The 26,038-nt window shown below is 46.0% G+C and overlaps 1 protein-coding gene across 1 annotated transcript in view; it reads left to right on the top strand.

Moving 5' to 3' along the window:
* IFI35 (interferon induced protein 35) overlaps window positions 1-26,038 on the top strand; it is a 215,307-nt gene that overhangs the window by 51,399 nt on the left and 137,870 nt on the right. Inside the window, exon 2 of the mRNA XM_069634190.1 lies at window positions 22,181-22,212. Coding sequence (XP_069490291.1) covers window positions 22,195-22,212 — 18 coding nt within the window. The 5' untranslated portion in view covers window positions 22,181-22,194. The remainder of the gene's footprint in view (window positions 1-22,180; window positions 22,213-26,038) is intronic.

Here is a 26,038-nt window from a genome sequence, read left to right on the forward strand (position 1 = left end):
CAGGGCAGGAGTTCCCTTTTTGATGATGGAAGGGAAGCAATGTTAGTCTGGAGATCCAAGAGGGCTGTCTCAGTGCCATGATTGGCACGAAAGCCAGATTGTTCCTCCACAAGAATGTTATTACTTTCCAGGAATTTTTGGTATTGTTCATATGCAATCCTATCTATTCTCTTTAGTAAAAATGGTACATTAGTGATGGGTCTAAAGTTTCCGGGTATTGAGGGATCGAGATTGTCTTTCTTTATAAGCGGTGTAATCCATGCCTCCTTGATATTGTTAGAAACATAGGAATTGTCAAAAGATTGGGTCACAAAGTGAGTGACCCAAGGGGCCAGAGTATCGGCAAAATCTTTGAAAAACGTGGCCGGAAAAAACATCTCCCTTGCAGGAGGAGGGCTTCAGTTTATGGATAATTTCAAGGACCTCCAATTCTGATACCCTTTCAAAGGTGAAAACGTCTGAGGGAGTTTTAGCACATTGGACCGCCAACTCTGGTGTCAGGTATTACTAGAAAGGGTTTGTAGTTGTTCTTTAATGGCCTGTTGATGTTTTTCTGTTTTACTATTAAATCCGTCGTGAATGCTTGACACCAAGCATTGCTTTCTTGGGTCTGGTTATTGACTGGGGGATTTTTTAATATTTGCAAAATAGATTTCTTTGGTGTGGGATTTTGCTTGATGAATTCTATCATTACCCCGTAGGATACTCAGACGTTCTAACCCCACCCTTTCCGACACAAACACTTTCTTACCCCACGAAAGACAACGGACTAACACTAGGGCCATTTACCTGACCTTTTCCAACACAAGGGTTAGGCAATGCCAGGCAAATTAAAATAACCACGCACACACCCGATGGTCCTTTCCCTTGCCCACAGGGATGAAAGGTGGAGCACGAGCGCACACTTTGAGCAAGGCAGACAGTGCGACAAGGCAGCTGTTCCAAGAAGGCAGTTCAAGAGGAGGAGAGTGGCGGCGAGAACCAAAAGGACAAAAAGGAGGGAAGAGCCCTTGCCCTTGTTGACCCAGACCTGCAAAGCCTCTGAGAAAGGAATCACAAGGCCGCGAGCAATTGCCAGCGTGTGGTGTAGCAGGTGTCAGCGGTGCACAGAACCCTCCTACACTGATGACTGTGACAGGGAGACGCGCTTGCTACCGTGGTACCGCTCTTGACTCCAGAAATACCAATCGGTTCATCGCAGCCAGTGAGTCGAAGCGATAACCGATAGTAAACGGAACTGTGATTGAGTGATTGTTGCAAGTGGCAACGTAATGTGAAACAAGGAACAAATACTTTTTGTGTTACAGAACTGTTAACAAAACCCAGGGAGAGGCCAGGTGCAGAGTGTTCTGGCGCCACTGGGGCGCTCATTCGAAAGACTCTGGCCGGTCCCCATTTCTATTTGAAACTACTGATACCAGAAGGCCCTAGGTGGGCCGACGCAAGAGGTCAAAGTGGTCATACAAGGGTCGAGTAAAACCCCTTGTACACTCTAAGTCTTTGACCCGTAACCAAGAGGAAAGCTAAGGGAAGTAAATCTTGCATTGTGTAAAGTGAACTGTATTTGTGGCAAATGTGAACCCTGCTGAGTGATGCCTGTGCAACGGGGTTGACCAGAGTGATGAGGGATGTCCACAGTGGAAGATTGTTTAAAAAAGACATTGAAACTAACTTGTGACTACAACAAGTTATATAGTCCAAGAAAAGGCTGTAGTGAACCCGACAGAGGGAGGCTAACATTGAAAAAGGATCTGAGCCCAGATGAGGGGGATCCCAGGGTGCAGAGTCCTCACCCAACGTACATATAGAAAGGAACTTTGTTTTTTGTTATTTTGGATACATTAGGCCCTCAGAGGCAAGAGACTTTTGCAGAAAGAGACTTAACCACCGAAGGTCCTGATCTCACTGCAGGAACTGTAGCCTTGTGCTGGAGAAGCCCCGGATTGTGCTGTGCTCAAGAGTCCCATCTTGTCCCGTGCTAAAAACATGGGAATGGGGGACCCCGGCTATAACATCCTGATTTATAATTTGTGAACACTTCTTTCTTTTTTTGTGAACACTATCGCACACTCTTTTGTAATTTAGCGGGAAGGATTGGCAATATTTTTTTTTTTTTTTTTTAAGTATAGGCCCTTTTATTTGACGAGAAACCACTAGGACTGCCTTATTATTATTATTAGATGGTCGTAGCTTGCTCCCATCTTAGATTTAGGTTTAGTTTCAGCGTTTTTCTCACCCATTTACAGTTCAATGATCACCCTTGAACTGTGATCGCTTGTCTGTCTTTACTGTTGCCACCATGAGTTCCTTACAGGTCCCAGATCCCCTTGATATTGGTTTCTTTCGGGAGCCCCTACAACCGTTCTGGTCTTCCCGCCCTCTTCCGGGGTACTTACTCGTGTCTCCCGGTTGTCTGTGGACTTTGGCTACCCTCTCGGGTGTCTTCCGATCATTCCAGGGACTGCAGCGACTTCCTGCTCTTGGACTGTGTGGCTACCCAGCGGTTTGCTTGCTCAAGCCTTCTTTTCCGGCTGGTTGCTCTGGCTTGCATCTCCCGCTCCAGCCTGAGCATGGTGGATTTTCCAGAGATGCTTCTGCAGACAGGTATCATTCCCGCCCTTTGCTGCTTCTTCCTTCGTATGCGATTTGAATCTACCGGCTCATCCAAGGATGGTCTCTCTCTGTCTTTGGATTTCCCTCTTTTACTTTAGTTGTACTGTGACAAATGGGAAGTCCGTAACCACACAGTATATGGTTTATAGAGGTGCTCTTTATGCTTCTGCACTTCTTCCTCCTCCTAATACTAATCTTGAGGGCTCCCAGTGGGTCAGTTGCTCTCTCCCTGCTCTCGGTACATAAAGGATATATGTCCCTTGAGGAGCCCCCACTTTTCCTAATACCAGTACTCTCTACCATGCTGGTTTCAAGGAATCCGATAGGAACACTAGGGATCTGGTTTTCTGGGGGTGTGGGGGGTGAGGAAGCAGGTGGGTCATGAGAATACCACGTTTTTGCCAGGCCATCGCTAATGCCATAGGGGGCTTCCTTCCCCTTGAGATCCACCCGCAAAGTACCACCCCCAAGGGGACTATCTGGTAGCAGTCTCCCCTCCCTGGCCTCATGAGATGGGGCTCCCCCAAAGGGGAGAAATTATGACATCTGGGGGTTCATCACAGTATCCTAGTCCTGATTCTATTCACTCTGGGTTTGTCTGTCCATGAATACACCACTGATGCCAGAACATCTAGCAAGCTATGCAGTTGTGAGGATGCGAGCAGGACGACTGGAGTATCGAGGAATATCGGGCCAGCTGGTGAGAGTCTGCGAATATCAGACACAGAGCTGCTTAACAGCAGTGAAGATGAGACTAGAACTGCTATCAAAATACAGAAGGGGGGACAACCTAAAGAGGAGGTGAGAGCGAGGTACCAAAGAGCATGTTGGCAGACTCTGGGGCAAAGCAGATCCACTGGATGGATTCTTGTTGAGTGGGTGTACAAAGGAGAGCAGCTGTCGCAATGAGAAAGTGACAGACAGAACAGATGGGATTTAGGGTTCACATAGAGGTGCCAGAAGCACAAGGTAATTGAAGGGATACAGATCATAAGTTGGGGGAGAAGTATCCTGAGCCAAAACCATAAGGAGTAGCCCACTGAGAACCTGGACAATTAGGAGAACGCTGCATTCTAGAAATCGGAATTACTTAAGTACCATAAGAGAAGAAACCTGAATCAGAAGGTATCATGCTGGAACTTGGAATTACATTTCATAGAAAACATTAGGAAATGGACTGCTTGTTGGAACGGCCCAGAGAAGGTACTGTGATGAATCCTGCAGAGTCCTTACAGAATCCCTGCCTAAAGTCTCCTTCCAGGTGACCAGGTGAACGCTGCCGCTACCTGATCCTGACCTTAGGGGTGGTATTGGCCAGGGGGTTCTCCTGGGAAGAGAAGACCACCAAGGGAATAGTGACTCTGTTAGGAGAGACACAGTACTCCTCTTCTTCAGTGGGTGAGAAATCCATAATGTCAGAATACCTAATGGCGTGCTGTCGGGGTAAGGCTCCCCTTTCCAAAAGCACCCAAATTGTTAGTAGTAAAAACCCTTATGGTCAGCATGGGAATAGAACTTATAAGGATCAGAACATCAATACCATTACTACTGACGCATGTGATTCCCACTTTTGTTTGAACTATGAAATCAATAATCAACAATGAATTACTCTCAAGCCCGTTCCTATAAGTACATTTTATAAACAGAGTGAGTTAGATGAGGTTAAAATTGAAACCTTTGATAAAAAGGGGAATAAGAACATTACAGACCTTAAGTCCCATAATGCCCTAGGTGTTGGGACGAGGAAGAGGGGCTTAGCGGCACAGAACTGCAGTATGCAGTCTAGTGTTTCTAATGACCCACAGCTGAGCAGGACTTTTGATTATTTAAAGCCCCTTCGGGTGCAGGCCATTAGAAGCAGTAGGAGAAGTAGTCAGCAGCTGTGTATGCAGCAAGGGCTGAGAAATGAAGACGCAGGGACCCCCGCAGTGTGTGCACCGGATTATGGTGCAGAGGGAGTCACAGGAATCAGAGGCCTGAACTGCAGAAGTCCCGCAGCAGGAAGCGTTGTTGTGACAGGCTGCCCCGTTGGAGAGAGAAGCTCTCTGTAACCTGTACCTAACTCCGGTGGCTGGTGAGCATCGGAGAACGTGATGGCTCCTGTGGTGAAAGGCACAGGACACAGGACTACAACTGGAGTTGTCAGAAGCTCCAAACCCGAAGACTAAAGAAGAAGTTGCAGCAGCGGGCTATGCGTATGCTCAAGGAGTGACCGGTGAGTTGGCCTTTGATAGGTGACACCAGCGCCGTGAAAGACCGCTGGCTGCTTGGAAACGTTTTGAATTTTGAACTAATGAAAAAGTATTTTTGGTACCATACTCATATTGGGCGGAAAGAAGAGGAGGAGGTTTGCAACTATCATTGCCCAAGTGAAAAGGGGGTAATATTGAACCCAAACTGTGGTAATTCCATCCTGACAAAAACATTGTTTATAAAGAAGAAATGCAAAGTAGTTGTTTTTTCCAAGAGAAGTTCTGTTGAAATATTCACTGGAAGTATGAAACAAATACTTTTTGGTTTGATAAACCAGAGCTTGTGGAAACTTTGCAGGGTGATGGATTATTTTATGATTAAGCCAGGTTCAAGTGCCAAGTGATATCTACAGGAGGAAATGAACTTTGTGTTGCCCTTGAAACAGAACTTGGCTATTGAAAGGAAATGTGTGTTACCCTTGAAGTAGAACTTAATATTGAAAAAAACGTTGCTAATTGGAACTTTTATTTGGAAAATCTTGTATTAATCCTGGGGAAGGAGATATGACCCTGGTTTCAAGAATATATGGTTATACAGTTTATGTCTGAGTATAACTGTTGAGTTTGAACAGCCATAATATACCTGTATGATTGTGTTATATGTATACGTGTGGGCGACAGATACCTTTTGATGTTAGTGTTTTTCTTTGGTCTTAGTTTCACAGGCAGGGAAATCCTCGCTCTGTTAGGGACAGTGAGGTGTTGGTTACACCCTTATAACTTGGGGAAAAACCCCTATCAAGTTGTTCGCCTTGTATTTCTGACCCTTCACAGTACACTTAAAAAGAAAATTGAACGTCACAGGCGGGGGAGTTGCTAGGTCTAGAAAAGACCCGGGGCTAAGCTGATGTCAGAACTGTTGGGACAGGGGGCTAGCTAGTCTTTTGGCTGTAGCTCCTGAGATTCTATCCGGGGCTACAACCAGAAGATCAGGGGCTTTAGCCCCCCCCCCCACACCCCCTAGCAACGCCCCTGGTCACAGGACCCAAATACTAACCATTGACCACTGGGAATGGAAGACCAGGATACCAGTAAGGTAAGGTCGAGAAGAACAGGCATGACTGTTCGAACCTCAACACTCGAGTCTCAGACCACCTGACAATTTATAAGGTACCCATTCAAAAAACGAAATCTTTTAAATTGGTTTTAAGTCGTTATTTTCATTCTGTCAGCAGAGCCTGGGATCTGCTGATACCACTGCGCTGCCTAACGGTTGAGTCTGTGTGCACTTTACTTCCGTTTTAGCAGTTCCATATTGATATGTTGGGGAACTTTATCACCTCGTTGACATTGGCATTAACACATGGATTCCATTGTCACAGCCATTCGGATTGCAGTCTATAATCTCTGTACAGATCTCATGCCAAACAATCTGACTTGAGCTGCAGCCTGACGAGCAGCACAGAAACAATTGTCTTCAGCTGTTTAAAGGCAGAGAGGCGCATGTGCAGTTCAGTTCCCCAAAGTAACAGACCACAATGAAGCACAAAATGTGTCCTATCGTATTAGTTCCATGTTAATTAAATTAAGATTGCACGTTACTTGTATGTGCTTCTTTTTTTCCGCACAATAGAAATACTTACTATTTAGTGCACAACCCATTTGCTAATATTCCTATAGAGCCCAGGCGCAGCATTATCGCCAAGGATAATGACACTTGTCCAGTTCATAGCTCTCGCCTCTGCTTCGCCGGAAGCAATACAAAGGGAGCAGGTAATTATCTGCGATAATGAACCTCTCCTCATTCTGTAAGTCTGAATGAGAATATGGGAGCTTTGATTTGCAGAGCAGTGTAAAACCAAAGTCATTGCATTTGACATCACAGCATTTATAAATAGCTCTTGAGGCTGGCAGTTTTGGGCCATATTCCAGAAAAATGATCTTAGCCTCTTAAGTGCTCAGCTTCTTCTGTGCATCCTTTAAGCCGACATCGATTTGTGAACTGAAGACACAGGAAGCAGCAGCTGACATACTGAAGAGTCAGCTGTCCCTGCTGATGCTGAGCCTGCCTCAGAAAGGAAGCAGGTCTTAGTGATTCTAGCTAAAACATCAGGCACAAAGCTTTAGGATTCCTAGTGACACCATGGACAAAAACAAAGCTCTTATTGTTCTCATTAAAAACCCGCTTTACAATGCCATATAGGTGGGCTGCATTGACAATTGTCAGTTGCCTGCCTTTAATAGGGCAGACACCAAAGAGGGACAGCATGGGTTAAGCTAGAAAAATGAACTTTCCAAATGGTCACCCCTATTTGAGTGAGTACGCTTAGACCCGATGTCACCCGTGCTTGACACTTAATTAAAAAAAATACTGCAAAACAGCTTAAAATTAAAAATCTGAATTGGAATGTTGCAGAGAAGTAAAAATGTGTAGATATGTCTGTTGTAGTGCCACTGCAACTAGTGTGCCCTTTTATTGGGGGGTCTAAGCCACTGCAAACATCAGAACAAGTCAGACAAAGTTTCTGGTTAAACTCCCTTGCTGATAGGGTAAGGTCCTCTTTATTCACGTGTATAGGTCACTTCCTTGAGACCTTGATGTCCCGCTAAGGGCGTCTTGCGTCGCAATATCCCTCTTATCCTTCAATAAAATGTATAACAAACATGTAATGGACTAAAAGATCCATCCATTACTAATCAACTACATAGTCCTTCAGCTGGGCAGGAGCCGTTCTATGTTCTTAACATGTGCAATGAGAAGGTCGCTCCATGGTGGATGCAGTGTTATTGGCTGGCCCTACATGCCTCTGTCTTGACGCTCATCGGCTTTTGTGCCTCCTCTTCAGGCCTGCCTGAATGGAGTTTTCAGTCAATACCTGGAGATTTGCCTCTTCTTCTTGTCTTTCCTGTCACCAGCTTATCTACTATGTATCTGATCCTGTGGACCCGACTGCAGTTCTTGGTCACTGTGGCCCCACTACTTTATGCACTGATGATGGACCCCTTGTGCTATATGACTATCCATGATGTTGTTTGATGGGCAAGGCATAGTTTGGGTTGCTGGTGCCTATTGCGAGTAATCACTTAATCTCCTACCTCTTTGGGCACTTCACTAAGCCCTCTTCAGCTGCTTTCTCTCTTGTTGTTCTACACCTGTTTGTTTTTTGTGCCCCAAGACTGCTGAGCCTTGCTGCCTGGACTGGGCTCTGTGATCAGTGAGAGTACTTCCATGTTCCAGAAAGCTTCCACCGGCGGTGACAACAGTGGTTGTGTGAGGTGATGTTCCATATGTTTTAACGTCCAGTCTTATTCTGCATGGGACTGCTTCTAGGCAGAGGCAGATGAGAAAGGATGGCTATTTCACCTAAGAGCTACAAAAAATGGAGGGTCAGAGATCGACATTAATGTGCACTGAACATATTTGAGGGGAAAACTTGGCAGATAAAGGAATGTATGCATTGGGAGATAAAGTGATGTGCTCAAGGACAAACCAGCTCAGTGTAGGAGGGAAGGCGAGACTGGGATCCAGATATTCTGTATCCATATTGGGCAACTCAGCATGTCGCTCCGCCATATCTCCTCCCTGTCTTCTTATTGATTTAAAAAAAATAAGGAAACTGAATCAAAGAGGGTGACTTTTTAAAAAAAAATATTATTGTACATTAGCCCAAACACTGACTTTTAACACAGTTAAAAACAATTTAAAACATACATTTTACATAATCAGTTACAGACAGTCAATTTTCGCATTTCTCATTACTCATCCAGATGTCTTTGAATCCTAACCACTTCAGTAGTCCGAAATCTTTCTGTTCCGGATGATAACCTTTCCCAAAACTCTTCAGTGTCCAGCCAACAAACATTATGTACAAATCTTTTCAATCTCATAGAGGGCGACACTTTACCAATATCATCTTGTTGTGGAAAACAACCAGACTCTTCCAGTGGATAAGTGAGAATCTTTAATGGCAGTCAGCAAAGGCAGCAAACACAGGACAACCGCAACCCATCAACAAACGAGACTTGGTGCAGCAACCCCTCCGTCCTCCCAGCCCCCTCAAGGCTCAGAGCTTTTATACAGGAAAGCACTTGTGAATTTCAATGGAAAGGGAGGCTCCGACATAACGTGATATCGTCAAACAATGTTTCAGGTGCTTGAACAGTGTCTCGACATGCTACAAGTCCTAGGCAAAGGCTGCAATCTCACCCTCAGAAAGGCATTGTCAGGATGCGAGACATTTAGTGATACATTTCTAATCTTGCTGTGCAAGCTACTTCTACATTTCCCACATGGTCTGGTACATACTGGCCCGCTTACATTAGAATTGTTCTTTTACAACGTGCTTAATACTAGGGACCAGTTTCTAAGTGCGAACCTGGGGTTTGAACCTGGGTTGCTATGCATTGTCTTGCTTCCAAGACCAACGCATTGCCCCTGAGCTATACTCTTGATAGGACAACGTTCGTCTGCTAAAGCGGCTTTGCCTAGGAAAGCAGCACCATAAAACATGTTAATAAATGCCAAAAGGGAAACCCATCAGAGGCGTGAACTGTGGAAGCTAGGTTAGTACATGCGCATTAGAACATAGGGCGCACACAGCAATGCCAATAAGGCACTGTTCAAAATGGCAATTAACATTGGCTGATCATCAGTACGATACAGCAAAGTGTTTAAGGAGTTTGTTTAAAATTTCAAAAAACAGTTTTCACCCACAATTGTCTTCTATGAGACCTTCACTCCAGTCTCATCCATAATCTTCTTGGGGGGGGGGGGGGAGCAAAATTCACATTCTGGTGAATCAAAACACTTCACTTCTTCTGTAGTATTGCAGTAAAATACCTGAGTGGTCTGCGTAGTCCCTGGGCATTGGGTGCAAGTGCGAAAGTAGTCATTTGCAACTCGTCAGACGGGACAGAGGTAGAATTAGAACCAGGATTACGAGTAGGGTCTGTCCGATGGATGCACCCAGGGGTCCCAGAATACTCACCACACAGGACCAGAAGGCCCAAGTGGACTCGGGGCTGATGTGGAGACGACTTACTGAACTACTGATGTCTGTGATGTTGCTGGCATAACTGGGTATAAATGTACAGCACTCGCTCTTCACAAGTGTGCACACCCCTCCTTGTGAGGCCAAGAGGGTGGCCATTTCCGTGCAGTTCTTGAGAACCATTGGTTGAACAGCTATTTGCTCATGGGACAGCAATATCCTCATCAGTCATGATAGCTGGGTCAGGCGGTCTTGGTTCATCTTGACCCCCATTAGGGCTGGTATGAGGTAATCCATTCCGGCATTAAACTCCCTCCCAATCTGCACTTCTTTTTGGGCAGGGCTGTATCGGGAATGTGTGCAGAAGACGAACGACTGGTAGGACATATCCCATGTAGCAACTCCCTCCCCAATTTATGGGCAACCAAGACTAAGCTTTGTCCCCGCAGATTAAATATGTCCCGGAATAAGTGTTTTACCCGGATTGGGTGAAGGAGAAATTGGGGTCTAAGGCAAATGTGATGTTATTGATGGTTATATTGGCACTGCTCAAATAGTTATATCAACACTTGCTGTTTCCCATGTCTAGCGTACCCACATTGGTGTAGCATGAGTCCAGTAGCCTTAAATGAAAGATGTAGTGCTGCATGTTTTCTGGATACCTGTTCTGGGGTGGGGAAACTTGGTTGACCAGTAAACTCCATGTGGGAATGCGAATCGCAACAGGGTCCAGGGCCTCGGGATCAGGTGACCAGTTTGAAATCCAGACAGACATTTCCCCTGGTTAAAGGATATGGGGGCTAATGGGAACTTGGAGGACAAGTCATGAGGTAGGTATGCACATACCCAGCCATAAGTGACATTAAATATGCAGGTGTACTGCCAGGTGAGGTGAAGGTATGTTTTCTCACTGTGAATGCAAGGGTGAGCAGAAGGACCATTGTGCTTGTGACATGTTTTAAAAGCTGCAATCACAGTGAGTCTGAGTTAAATCAATGAACTAATAATAAAAACAGTAGTGAGATAACCGGACATGGTGGGTACCAGTGGCTTGAGCCCAAACATTGATTTCCAGGGGTCCTGTTGGTGCTACAATGTCCGAGTTCATGGCAGTGGAATGAAGTTCTGCTTGTATGACAGAGAACTGTAGGCAGGTGCAGTTCATCAAATCCCTTCAGTTCAAGCACAGCAGTCTGTAGTTCTGCGATGGGACAAACATCAATGTTCAAAGTATTCTTTCTTGGATTAGGCACAGGGCAAATGTTCAACGTGTTCGTATCTATTTCAGAACAACTGCTACTAAAGTTTCAAGCTAGAAATATCCACAGTACCAGTGCCACAAGCTCACAGTGGTCATTATAACAAAGAAAATGACCAAGAGGTTGTAACAGGACAGGGCCCAAATACAGCCGGCACTGGCATGTCGGTGTAGCAGCTACCAATCTGTACCATTGCAGAACCACATCAGGAGGATTCATCTATGTTCAGTGGCCAGAACTAGAGGCATGTGAGTACGCCAACTGGCACTTCATTTTTTATTACTGACCCTGCAGCAGCTCTCCACGTGACCGTAGGGCATATCTTCCCAAACCTGTGTGGTGTGGTCCAGAGGAGTCACGTGCTGGAGGTGATATGCAAGAGGCGGGAACCGGATCAGGGCAGTTTCTTCTGGTGCTTCGGTTGCCTGATGAAGGCACCTAAACAGCAGCTCCTGTAGTGAGCCCACCAGCGTGATCTAGTTGAGGAGCTGGGGGTCTTGGTTCAGCACCTTGGTGTACAGGTGCACTAGAAGCGTGGGACTCTGCTGCCATTGTTGCTTGTGGAAGGCCTGCAGTGACCGGTTGGGATGGCACTGGCAGGGCGGATGCAGAATCGCAGGCGTAGGCGTCTGCACTCGCAGCTGGGCTGGTTCTTGGTAGCAGAAAATCGGTTGAAGTGGAGGTAGTGTCGCCGGCAGGTGCTGGAACCTTGTGGCAGTGGCAGCATGTATCCATGAAGTCAGTCCGGAGCAATTCACACAGTTGTCTGTGTAGTCCGCATACCTGATGCATTCCTTTTCACCTTGGCTGGAGAGCAGACTTTCGCTGGTGAATTTTCACAAGGACCCAGTCGCTGGGCTGTAAGGAATGGCAGGGTTTGGTTGCTGTTTCTGGTAGGGTGGCTCGGAACTGAGTGTGAACAGAACAAACAGTCTTAATGAATGTGCAACAAAAATTAGAGTGGTTTCATCTTCAAGGTGTATAACCAGGAGGTGTGGAGCTGCAGGCGGAGCAGTACCCACTCAGATGGGACATCCCGTAATTGCCTCATGTGCAGACAGACCATGCTTGAGATGTTGGTTATTTCGCATGGCAAACAGTGCTAGGGAAAATGCCTGCAGCCATTTCAGACCGGTTTCCTGACACACTTATGACAACCTAAGCTTTAGGTCACTATTGCAGTGTTCTACTAAACTGCTCGACTGGGTGGTACGCACAATGAAATTCCTGTGCAATTCCTAGTGCCTTGCACACTTCTCTAACAATTTGACCAGTAAAGTTGGGGCGCTCGATCACTGTCTATAACAAGGGGAAGCCCAAACGGAGGTATAAATTCTCTAAGGAACTACGAGGCAGTTGTGTGGTTCCCCGTCCGGTGAAGTTGGCAACAGTGAGGCAGGTTTCAAAACAGGACAGCGACTCAGTTAAATTTGCAGCAGAGATGAGCAGCATTTCATACTTCGTGTGGCGGGAATTTGCACGTGCTGTCTTCCCCATATGCAGCAAGGCTAACACTGAGTGGGGGTGCTGATCTTGTGACCTGGTGACCTTGTACCAGTGAATCATTTTTTTTTCTACCAACAGGGCTGCAGCGGCAACAGTTTGCAGACAGGCTGGGAGCCCTGCCGCTACCAAGCCTAGCACTACACTGTGATGTGACATGGGCTGATGATTATGGTTTCGCAAGAAACCAACACTGAACCCACGATGACCTCAGCAACTACTGCCCCATCAACCATCTTCCCTTCCTAGGTAAGATCCGTGAAAAATAGGTGCCACGAAACTCATCCAACCCATCGAAGCAACAACCTCCTTCAGTCCTTCCAATTTGGCTTCAGACCCAGATGCAGCACAGAAACGGCTACCATCAAGATGATCGACAATCCCCTAAAAATCCTTGATGATGGCTCTCCTTGTCTCCTGGTTCTCCTTGTCTCCTGGTGCTCCTTGATCTCTCAGCAGCATTTGGCTCAGGAGACCACCAGACACTCACCGACAATCTACATCCTTGCATGGGTATCAGCGAGATCACTCCTTGGCTGGTTGAAACCGTACCTTGCTAATCGCTACCAGTTATTACAAATGGATTCCTCCAGATAACCAACTCTACCCATCTCCTGTGGAGTCCTGCAAGGATCCATCCTCTCCCCCTGTGATCTTCTGTCTTTACATGGAACTGCTTGCAACACCCCCCCGCCCCCTTTGCTCCATACAACATCCACATCCAGCAATACACAGATGACGCGCAACTCCACCTTAAGATATCCTCCATCAAAGACATCCACAGGCTCAAGGCCTGCCTCTCGTTTATCCAGTCATGGATGTCCAGTGCTTACCAATAGCTCAACCCCTCCAAGACTGAATTCCCACTGCTGACCAACAACACTGAACACCCGGACATCCAGACCTGGCTCTCTGCTATGCACCTGAAGGGCTTCACACCCCAGCTGGCCACCTGCGCCAATTCCCTTGGGTCGGACATCGACAGAAACGGCACATAGCAAGGAAGACACAAACGGATTGGTACCAACTTTCTCTCCTGTGAAAATTGAAGCCCTTCATCTCTGAAAACAACTTCAGATCTGCTGTCCAAGCCTTGGTCCTCTCCCACTTTTTGGAAAAGAGATGTGAGATGTGTTCTGCTTGCTGCTGCATGACTCCTCAAAGTACTCTGCATATTCAACCACATCACCCCAACCCTCATCGAAGTGTACTGACTCCCGCTGCAAGCCTGAATCATCTTCAAATCCTGCTCTTCATCTAGAAGGCTGTCACCCTGAAGTCCCCAAGCTACCTCACTGAGAAACGTAGCATCACCAGAGGCCTACCATCCACCAGAACTAAGGACATGTGCAGATTTGTACTCTGCCAGTGCAGGAAGGAACAAAACAGAAAACTGGCCTTTTCTTATACGCCCCAGACTCTTCCCCATCAAGATCTGACTTGTCCCCTCGCTTCTACAGTTCAGGAAGGAGCTCAAGACCCTCATCTTCAAGCAATGGCTCCTCTCTAACACCTAAATCCATACACTGTCCACTTCCCACCTTACCCGAGACAGGGTAATCTGATCCCCCACTGTTTTCTCACATGGTTACTTGTATACCCATTGCTGACTATTGCCCTCCCTCCCCTGTTAGATCCCTGCTCCCTTGTTTCTATGCCCCCTAACCTTATTCTTCCCCCTATCATTGTAAAGCGCTTCGTTCCTTCTCGAAGCTAGGTCTGTGCTTAATAAATACCCTAATTTTAATAATAATAATTAACCCCATGTAACTGTTAATAATCTTTGGGCAAACCCATCACACCCATTGCTAAACAACACAAATGGTTTGTCATGATCGGGCAGACCCAGAGCTGGCGCCATTGTAAGCGCTCGCTTTATGGTGACAAATGTATCTTCAGCGTCCTGGGACCATGGTCGGGATTCCAGGGCGAATACTGCATTAGGTTCTGGAGGGGCTTCATAATAGTGGCATATCCTAGGACCCATTGTCTGCAGTAAGAGACCATCCTGATAAACCCTCTCATTAGCTTTGTGGTCTGGGGCTTGCAGACGTTCTGGATCACCATAATACAATCCTAGGATAAGTGTCTTTGCCTAGCTGAAATCTCATGGTCCAGATATCGCACTCTGGGTAAGCACAACTGTAGCTTGTCCATAGACGCCTTGTGAACCTTTTCAGCAAGTGCTGTTAACGGGGCAAGGAAGTTCTGCTCGCAGGCTTTCACGGAGGGGAGGCCAGTAGTAGATTGTCTACATATTGTACCAGCATGGACCCACCTGGGAACACTAGCGAGCCAAGATCCCTCTTCAGAATTTGGGAAAACAAGACAGGGCTCTCTACATAACCTAGGAAGATGTGTTAACTTGTATTGGGTGGATTTATAGACAAAGGCGAACAGTTTCTGGTTGTCGGGGTGGATCGTAATGCAAAGAAAATCTGAGCACAAATTTACAACAGTGAAATAGATGGCTGACGCTGGGATACAGGATGGTGGCGAGTTGAGGACCTCCGGAAAAGCTGGTAGGACGGTGTGAAGGCATCATGAAGCAAGACGCAGACAACAGATTCACTTTAACAAAAAAAGACTTTATTGTATATGTCAGGATGGATTGAGGCCTAACTTGTCCTATGCTAAGGTAGGATTTCCCTACCTAAAGAAACTAAGGATCGTCAGTGTCAGTAAGTTTAACTTAAGACTGTCTGTGTCCAAAACGTATACTTGCCCTCACAAATGAAGACCTACAGTGCGTAGGGATGACAGCAGCAAAAGAAAGAGTGATCAAAATAAAGCTCTAAGCTTCTTCTAGCTCAGGCTTGGTTCAGCTTCCCCTTCCCCAAGTTCAAACAGTTCCACAAAAAAAGGACTTGGGATCCCTTCCCCAGGTGTAACACAGTTCCAAGATATCTCAGCGGTCTCTTCCCCAAGTTCACCAAAGTTGTGTGTGTGTGTGTGTGTGTGTGAGACATGTGGACTGACGAAACCCTATGAAGGAAGGGGGAGGGTAGGATCAATTCTCATAGGGAAAAGGGGGTACCATTTCTCACCTGCAGACACCCTCTCCATACTCCCCAAGGTCCCCCCACTGAGGTGATCCTCCCTCCCATATCCCCCCCCAGGGTCAGGATCCAAAAGCTATGACCTTTCCCTGGCCACCTGAGGGGAAGGTCCAAGGGGAGTAGATGGGAGGATGCACTCGGGTTCCTCACAAAGGCAGCATTAACTGCCCATAGGTCTTGGATTAAACAATAGACCTCTTTACCCTTGCTTCTCGATGGGCAAGATCGGGGTGTTGCTGGTCTATCGGGCTATGCGTGGGCACAATCATACCTTGTTCAAGCAGGGACTCCATAACAGGGCGGATACCTTCTTCTGCCTGTCTGGAAACAAGGTACTGGCATACACATGGCAGATGTTTGGCTGGGTTCAGCATGATTTTGACTGGCTCAGCATTGAGCACAAAGCCACCTTCATTTGCATGTGTGGACCATAATTTGTCAGGAACTCAATCCAACATTCCCGGCTGCAGTGAGGGAGCAAGGGTTCTCTCTCCAGGGTTCGAATGTGCAATCTCCGGTAGCGCAAACAATACCTCATGTTCCCTATGGGCAGAGATGCAGAGAAATCTACCACTGTGAAGCAAGAAGTGGAACAGATCAGTTTACATAATAAATTCAACCCAAACAGATTAACCAGGGAACACAGGCTCAACAAGAAAGCATGGTGGTCAGAAATAGGACCAAAAATAACCATAAATGGGGGAGACACAGGTATTGGTATACCTCAGATATCAACAGTATTGGCAATTTCATCAGAATGCACAAATTGTGGAAAATGAGAAGCTTTCAGAGCTGAGCGTGATGCTCTAGTAGCAACCAAACATGAAACCCTTTGACCAGCAATTGTAAAATCCACATATACAGCAGCCGGATTAAGCAGTAGAAGTGGTGCAACAAGTTCAGGAACTCCTTGGCAATCCCAATGAGCATTCTGTGATGATGAAGCTGGAGGCAGGGGCACAGCCAATCCTATCTGTGTGATCGCTGACCACCTCAACCGTCCTACTGAGACCGATTTGGTCACTCAGCTTTCCAGTATACAAGCTCCTAACGGTCGTTGCGCTGCTCACTATACGCATTCGTATGATATCTCGCATTACCATGCTCTTGTTCATTCGGCTCAAACGTACCTTTGCCACTTCCCCTACCTCTCTCCCTGCCACGCCCTCCTGACTTAGAACGGAATCATTCCATTCCCTGGGGAGGCTGTCATTGCTGTATCTGTAATACATTGAGCTTGGCTTTAGTCGTTTCTTTTTGTCTCTCTAGTTTTTCATGGAAATGTTGCACAGCTAGCAAAACTTGTGTCAAATTCTTTCCCTCCTAGCCTATTAGGATGGATTTTATACCCTCTGGCACCTTCGGTTGTAACCCCATAACAAATTGTGATACCATAGCTTGCGGTGCTACCACCGCTGCATCAATGATTTCAGTATATTGTTCAAAGCAACACTTCAAACGCTCGAGATATTCTTCCTGATTCTCACCCTTTGCCTGATTGCACACGTTGATCTTAGCCTAATCGATCTTTGTGGGACAAATTTCGATAATTGTCTGTACTAGTCTATCAGTAAAAGCTTTTAGCCCACCCATGGTGATTCTTCGTCTGACCAGTTGCAATGCTGTTTTAGCAGTGTAAATGTGTCAATTGGAAGAGCAACTTCCAGCAGTTGCTTTAGGTGGGCACACTTGGGGTGGTAGCAATTGATAATGACCTACAGTTCCTCTTGGAATTTAAGTGGATCTTCTCGTATTTTGGGGAACTTCTGTGCAATATTAAATAGGTCGGCACTCCATGGTGTATGTAAGGTACTGGTATCCACCTCCCCGTAGCTGTCTAATGGTAAATGCACCAGCGCTGTTATTTGCAGGGGATCCTGGGAACCCTTCGTAGGTGCAAGAGATGGAGGAAGACAGAAGAGGTTGGATATTTGAGCGTGCAGTGCTGCTGGGTCTGGGCTAGTTGCTGAGCTTATCTGCGCGGACTGAAGATAGGATGGTGATTGGGTGGAATTCGGACTAGCTGTTGATGCCAGACGTCAACATAGCATATTCTGCTTGATGGCCCTTATTCCTGAACATGTCTGATGGCCATTCTTGTCTCCTGACATTATTTCCCTCTGAGGACCCGTGATGTGCGTTTGATTGAGAAAAATGTGCCTTAAAGGCAGAGGGAGAAACGCCACTGGATTGCCTTAAAATATGTATGCTTGTGCTTTGATCCCAAGCTTTATCTTAAAGTTGGAAATATTCCACAGTGATCCATGGTTGAGGACATTTTTGGTTTGCTCTAAACTGTAGCGCAGTGGAGAATCATTGATTTGTATCCAGAATTATTCTGTTAATCTCTGCTTGTTGCGAGTATGAGTAAAGGTATATTTTGGGGTGTGGCTGAAAGGTAAAACTTTGCGTATGTCTGTTTTACAATAGGACCAAGCAGAAGAACATGGTCTTTAGCACCTTTCAGAACATTAAGCGCTTGTCTTGAGAGTATGCTTTAAGTAAGACGTATGATATACTGCGAAGTGAAATATGTCTGACTGCATTTCGTTTTTTTGTGTATGTTGGAGCTGGGCTCCCTCTGTTACCATGTGGCCGGTATTAAATCTGGTTATTGAAGTTCATTGCTAATGTACAGGAGTACACCAGCTGCAGGGCTTCAGATGTTTAGACCCAAGACTCCAGTGATCCATCAACATTGATTATACTGGCTAGGGTTGTATTGTACTTGTCACTTGTATAGCACCTTTTACCATCATTATAGTCTCAATGCGCTGTTGGTAGGAACGCCTTAGGAGGACCGAAGTCCCGAGTGTTGGAGGTCAAGGAGTACGAAAATGATGGGTTTGTGTGCATTTGGCCAAATAAGGCTTAGCAGAGCTGGCCAGGCTCCGGTAGAGAGCAACTCATGAGGTCATGCATGTGGATGGGTGCTGAGAGGAGTCAGGAGATGGCGTGACTGCTGTAGACTTGCTATGTGTTCAGCGTGCCCGAATTTGTCATGGGTCTGTGCTGCATTCTGATGTCAGAGGTGTTGAGGCGTCGTAGTCTGCTGTAAATAGGCAGAGAATGATGTGAACAGCACAACCACATTTTGTCATGGTCCTTGCTGTGTTCCGATGTGTCCACTGGGGTGGTGCGTTATACATACCTAGCAGAAATTCAGTGGAGATTTGTTGTTTGTGCCCCCGCTCAGGAAAATGGCTTCTTCTGTCGATTCTTGAGGCTCTGTGCATTTTGATGGGCTGATGGGAGTTTTAAGCCTAAACTTCTCGAGAGTTCCGAGTTTTCCTAGTTTTGCTCTAGGTACATAATGCTGGAACACTGGGCAACTGAAGGGTCAGGGTAACCGATGATGGTGGTCTTTTTGCGTACATTATGGCTTGACTCCGGAATAAAGGTCTATTCTTGTCAAGCTTTTATGCAAACATGGTTCTTTTTTTCATGGTTCGCTTGGATAAGGGAGCTGGAAAAGGACATCTCCTATTCTAGAAGTGAAACCGCAATAGTCCAACAGACCAAGCCTGTCCACTAACTGCATCTCGCCAATGTAAACCCAGTTTGCGCTGTTTGTAATTGGGATGGGATTGTCCTTTTTAAACGTAAAGCATTAAATTGGCATTCGTACCCCTCAGTAAAGTGGCATATGCCTGCATAATGAGAACTCACCAGCCAAATTTATACTTATGGTAAGCCAGGAGACCGTATGACTGTTGTACTCTTTGTAGGTGTTCGCGCCAAGGCCGAGGTGTTTTTTGTGGTCCATTGTCAGAAAGGCATGTGGAACATCAAGCGATTATAAATCGAGCACCTGTTCCATGATTGGAGATCGAGCACGTGTTCCATTGATCTGCGCATGCTTTCTCTTGCAGTTATATCACACAATACATCTATCGAAGTGACAAGAAGCTGTACATCTGGAACAGTGGTCTTCAAACATTTTTGTCCTGGGCCCCCCTGAGCAAAATGTGGGCAGGACGCCCCCCACCCCCCAAAAAATGGCAAATGGACAGTAAGTCCAAATGTCTATGAACTATTGCATGCCGTCAGCGCACCCTACTCCCAGTACAGTCCATGTGCTCCCACGAATCTCTGGGCTCCCTCATCCCACTCCTAGCCCAGTCCCTGTGCTCCCCCACCCCGTTCACAGCACGGTCCCAGGACCAGTGACGGCTGGTAAATTTAGGGGCATAAATATTTTCTCCAAATATGCCATAGCGACCGAGCAAAGCGTGGGAGTACGATCCAATGAGGAGGGGTTTGGCAAGGGGTCTGGGGGAGTTCTCCCCGGGAATGTTTTTTAAATAATGGGTTAAAATGTTGTATTTTAGAGCATACTGTTTTATAAAATTGGGTAAAAAGCCAAACAGTTTGCAATTGGCGCTGGCGGGCACCGGGGGCAGGCATGGTATTTTTTTACTGGACATCTATGATGGATATCCTGTAAAAATAAATCACATCCCTGTCCCCTGGGCCTCACATCGCCTAACACATTTACACAATCAAAGTGATTGTGTGTATGCAAGGAGCTGGGGGCCAGGGGGAAAGCATGGTAATTTTTACTGGACATCTATGACGGATGTCCAGCAAAGAAATACCATCCCTGTCTCCTGGGCTCCACAGCGCCTCTGAAGGAGAGCTGGTTTTCTCAGGTGGGTAGGGGGATTGTGCAACAGCTCCCCTTACCCCCAACTCGCCAAAATCAGCTCCACGGACCAATACACACATTAACACAGCAAGCACTTTATCCTTCACACGATCACCCATCATCATCATACACTCACTCATACATGCATCCATACACATATTTAAATCAACAATAAATGAGCATAAACGTACCTTCTGCCCCGGTCCTGAAGTTTCTTCCCCAGCGCTCCAGCATCATGAACAGGAATCGGAAAGCAAGAGCTTCCTGGTTCCTGCACATGCGCATGAGCGCTGAAACGCCCTAGTCCAGCCTGCTTTGTCTGTATGCGTTGGGAGGCGCAGGAGCTCCCCCTCGCACATACAGATATGCAATTACCCAGCCAGCGTTTCCAATGAGCTATGCAAGGCTGGTGAAGCAAAACACCCCTAGCCTTGCCTGTTTCATTGAGCATGTGAGCTTGGGGAACTGAACTGTCAAAAGGAAATGGTTTCCCTTTGACAGTTCAGCCAGCCCAGGAGCGCAACCTCAGCTGGAAAAAGCAGCTACAGGAGTGCTACGTGTTTCTTCCATAATGGTTGAGGGGGCTGCTGGGTTGAAGTCCCCTCGTCCATTATGGAAGAGCAGCCCCTGCCCAGGGCTCTCCCACTCCACCCTACACCACACCCATAGTCCCAGGGGCCCCACCCTCTCCAAAAACAACCCCAGGGCTCCCCATCCACTCTAAAAACAATCCCAATGCCCCCACCTGCCCCCAAAACAACCCAAGGGCTCCCACACCCGCTACAGAAATAACCCCAGGCCCTACTTTAGCTCGTATAATCCGGTCCCATTTCCTTCCTGTGACTGGATTCGAACACCCTGGAAGCGTGCTCTCTGGAAAGGGATAGAGCGCGTGCTTTCAGGGTGTTTATTTCTTGAGTCAGCCACTCCCACATACCCTAAGCCTGGCCCCGTCACACTGAGCATGTCCCATCACATGCCAACTTTTTCTTTCCTCCCTTTAAAAAATAAAAAATAGATTTTTTTAAAATACATTTATCAGGCTGGGGTCCTGCTTTGGAAAGGGGGAGGGTGGCACGCCCAACAGTTTGAATACCTCTCCTAGGATGTATCTTGCTCCTCCACAAGGTCATTTTATGCACAATCTTTGCATGCAGCCGAATGCTTTGTGGTGTGGATCATTGCTAACGTTCAGAGCTCTTGTCAAGTGAAACTGACCCACTTGGTTTTGCCGCTCTTCATTGTAACCCTTTGAGTAGTTGTTTCTACCCAGTGACTATCCAATCAAAAGTTCAGGGGTTATTACAACAGGGCTGGTTTGGCACTGGATATCCTGATGGCACCATAGCATCGCGACAACCGGGTCAGGATTATGGTGCTTGGAGCCGGGCGGGCAGTGCCAAAATAACTAATGAACTGGGGAATGAAGAATGGGAGTGGGCTGGGGAGAAGGTGCAACCACAATTTAGGTGAAGTGGCATGGCGAGAGGGAGGCAAAGTTTTATAAGTGGATATAGGTCCATAGGAGTCTGTCAGTGCTGCTCTGTAGGAGGGTCTTGAAAGTTAACTCTGTTTCACTGCAGATATTTGGCGTCATTGGGATCGACTTCACTAAGCATTCTGCATCAGAATTATTCCAAACTCAATCAAGGACCTCCAGTTTGTTTTGCTAAATTAAAGGAAAGGTAAAACGGCATAAGGGGCGCATGGCATGTATACTTACCAATTATGTGGTCCTCCAAATGTTTTGGACTTCATTGCCCATCAGCCCTAAACAGCATAGACTGACCAAGTGACACAACAGCGATAGCTCAAAAAGGGCAATCCTTGTTTTTTTTTAAAATTCCCTTTTAGAAAAGGTCTCCTAACTTTATTTTAATTGTATATCTCACATGCATTTTTTGTTTTTTTACAGGTTCTAAGGCAGTCATGGAGGCGGTGATGGAGGTAAGCAAATGGGACTTGCTTTTTTTCTTTGTGTTTAAAAAAAAATATATACATGTACAGTTTTGGGTGGTACATTGACTGCACTGGACCATCAAGGGTTTACGTTATGAACTCCCTTCCTGTTATTTGCATGACTTTTTCTAGTGAACAGTCAATCCATCCTGTGTTCTGTGCAGGGACGTCATTTGGAGGTCACTAGGGGTACCAGCTGCGACCCCTGCCATCTCCTTTGCGACCCCTGGCTTGGGGCTTTGCGACCCCTACCTATATTGACAAAAAGTGATGTAAACCGGAAGCTCAGAGTCTGAAGGGGAGGAGGGTGGCGCGGGGGAGCGGCCCATGCTGATAGAGGGAGAAAGACCAGGAAGGACGTAAGCTTCTGGCAGCGGGAATGAGGCGATCCCGGTCTGCACCTTTGTGAGCAGTGGCTGGGGATGCCCCCGGGCGAGTATTGCAGAACTCCTAATTCAGATTGCCAGTCACGCTGTCTTCCTGGTTCAGGCATTTGTACTGCAGCTCAACCTCCCCTAGTCCTCACCAGGGAGTTGGTGGTTCTAAGCGCACCGCCCTTGACCGAGGAAGGCTCCTGCCAGAGCGCTGCCAGGAAGTAGCTGGTGGTTATCGCTGCTTGCCAAGGTGTTGCTGTGCAAACTGGGAGAAGGGAGGACAGAGAGGAGCCATCAGCGCATGCACATCACCAGAGAGAGGACAGCATGCCACCCATAAAGGTCTGCATCGTGGGCTTGGGAAACTGGTAGGTGCCAAGGAAGCCTCGCCATGAATGCTATGGAATGGTATATGCAGTACGTGTGTATGTGCTGTGAACATTCACTGCCTGAACGCCTGCAACAACTGTGGAGCAGGCAGCCACACCCCTAACACGTCATGCTCACATGCTGTGCACTTCACACTGTCTATATACTGCGGACTGCCTGCCGTGAACGTCACAGTTTATGCTGCATACTAAGGACAGTGAACTCTACACTGCATGCTCATGTGCTGCCACTTCACAATGCATGTCCATATACTGCAGACTGCCCGCAGTGAATGTCGCTTTGCGTGTTCACGTGCTGCGTGCAGTGAGCTTCACACTGCCTTCTCAGATGTTGTGAACTTTGTGCAGTGAACCTGTCAGTTTATTACACGCCACACACCAGCCAGGGAGTTCCTTCCGCTACAATGGATGTGGTGCACAATAAAACACTTTTTATTTTTAATATACTATGGATTCTTTTGAGTAGGCCTCCAACCCGTCTCGCACCCAACCTCCACAAACACCCTGTATTTCAATGGACTAGGAACCTGCTGGTGGGTATCAATAAGATATTTATTATTTAATGAAAATGAAAATCAATCAATTTTACAGCCACCAATGTTGTGGCAACACAAAATGCAATCATCTCTACAAAACAACCATTTTAAGATATAACAGTTACTTCTTTTTTTTAATGGCAGAGCAGAAAAAGAACAATTTACCACAAAGTGATAGCACAAACAATAAAGCACTCCCCCTGCAACAATGGAAAAATGGATTTTCAATTATTCAATACTACTGCAATGGGACAACACATGAGGGTACTTCGGCTGCTTATACTAAAGGACAAATCGGGCTTCAAAACAGACTAGCTAGTACACTTAGGAAATTCAGTTTGAACACAAGGCAGCACATGAGAAAGAAAAAAATAAAGTGCAATTCAGCATCCGTGATCATGGTATGATAGAGGAAGAATGATAGAGTAGGCAAAACAATATTTCAAAGGTGAATAGAAAAATTTAGAAAAAACGAAAAGGCCAATCACACTAAATTTTGCTGGAGCTGGAAATGACAAAACCATAAAAACGAGGGAAAGGCAATGCCAAATCCAAGCTCCGAGCATGATGGAGGAAGGGGAGTACTCTAGGGAAAACACTTTTTAAAGTATGAAAACACATTTTTTGAAAAACGAAAAAGAGAAAACCCCTTTTATTTTACTGGGGCTTGAAAATGACACGCACTCTTTCAACAATAAGAAAGGCACATAGGAAAATCTTTTTTTTGTGAAAATGACAGGGGCAGCTAACAGGTTTTGGGCAAAGGGATTACTCACAATGGGAACACTGGTTTGGGTTGAATAGGACAGATGGAAATAGGAATGACACTGGCAAATGAAAATTCGCTTAGCAGGGCATAATTTAGATACGGGGACAAATCGGTTTTCAGCTCACAATGGGAATAATTCTTTTGAGACAACACTTTAATGACTATAACAATTGAATAGAAACACTAGACAAGGATGGTTGGTTTTGAATTTCAACAATCCCGATCCGTGAAATTCAATGGTGAAATTAATTGATTTACTTACAAAAATACTAAGGATTTACACAGACAATGCAGGGTTTTTTCAAAGGAGATATGCTAACATACACAGGCAAACAAGAGGTTCTTCTGTGGGAGATGACTGAACTAGATAGGCAATTGGGGTTTTAAATGGGGAATATTGGATGCACTGCTCCAAAAATGAAGGGCCTATGCAATTTAAGACTGGGGTTATGGCTGCTTACATAGGAAGCCTTTGTTTAAGATTCAGGAAAGCCATCTGCATCTCAGGACACTCTGGAAATAAAGGGCAAGGGTCTGGTCACTGCACTCTCAAAGATGGTACGTTTCAGCAGCCTTCTCTCCGTCCTCCTTTTTCTGTCTTCCCCGGTTTTTGTCTCTGTGTCTGTCCTAGTACAGTCGCCCTTTATATAGCAGAAATTACATCACTAATTTTACAATCTAGGGGAAGTACCCTGTAATTATCCCTGCCGCTAGGATTGGACAGTTACCATCCCTCTCTCCGCCCCCAGCCAGAATTTGATAAGGGGAGGATACCACCATCTCTCTTTTTCCATTTGGCAAAAATGTGTTATGTATCATAACTCCATAATTGTACTAGTTACTGCCATATAAAACATATCTTCTGTTTGAGCGGATCATGGGGAATTGATAAACTGACCGGCAACTCCGTACAATGTAGCATGGCCATGTGTCACATTTTTGTCATTTTCCTAAAATGTACAACAATTATCAATATATAAGTTATCAAGCATGTTCCTAATTTCAATTTCCATCTTGTCACCCATTCTCATACTTGTCACATGTTCAGATCAGCCAGAAACCTAGTCCAACTGGCCATTTCAGTTCCCAGAGTCATAGGTAAATACAATTTATATCCCCCAAACCGCCTGGAAATTACATGAACAATGGCATAAAATTGAGATCAATCCTCAGTCTGATGGCTGCACAAAATGCCTAAAACAAAAACCGTCTTTTATCATAATGATGAGTGTTTCTGTCAGCAAGTGGACAGGCTGCTTCATCCCCCACAGCCATCTGCTCCTCTGGGCTCAGCCTGTGACCAGAGTTTTTTTATAAGTCTCTTTGAAGTGGTGTGGGCTCTTTTGAAGGGTTGCAACAAGGGCTCACACCTTTTTGTCATGTCTTAGCCAAGGATTGCCTTCTTTTGAAATCTCTGCACTCTTGCCGGCCATTCTGCAGAACAGGGAAGTTTGATGCCTCCAACAGCATCACATTTTATTGCAGGGTTGTTTGCTGGGAGGTGCGACATCGAGCTGGAAGCAGGGCATTTCATTGTGAAGTTTAGAACTCAGCCAGAACAGGTTTTTCCTGAAGTAAGTGTCTCTCTTCACATGTTTACAGGAATTTTGTGGGTAAAACATAATATACATTTGCTTTGGTCATCCCCACACATCAGGTTTTGCTTTCCTGACATTTTCCTTTGAGCAGTGATATCTTTTTCCATTGTGGCTTTTTAAAGCCTTTTTATTTGCAAACCCCTGTGCA

The sequence above is a fragment of the Ambystoma mexicanum genome, chromosome 13, assembly GCF_040938575.1.
Source record: "Ambystoma mexicanum isolate Mex_15411 chromosome 13, UKY_AmexF1_1, whole genome shotgun sequence".
Classification (NCBI taxonomy): domain Eukaryota; kingdom Metazoa; phylum Chordata; class Amphibia; order Caudata; family Ambystomatidae; genus Ambystoma; species Ambystoma mexicanum.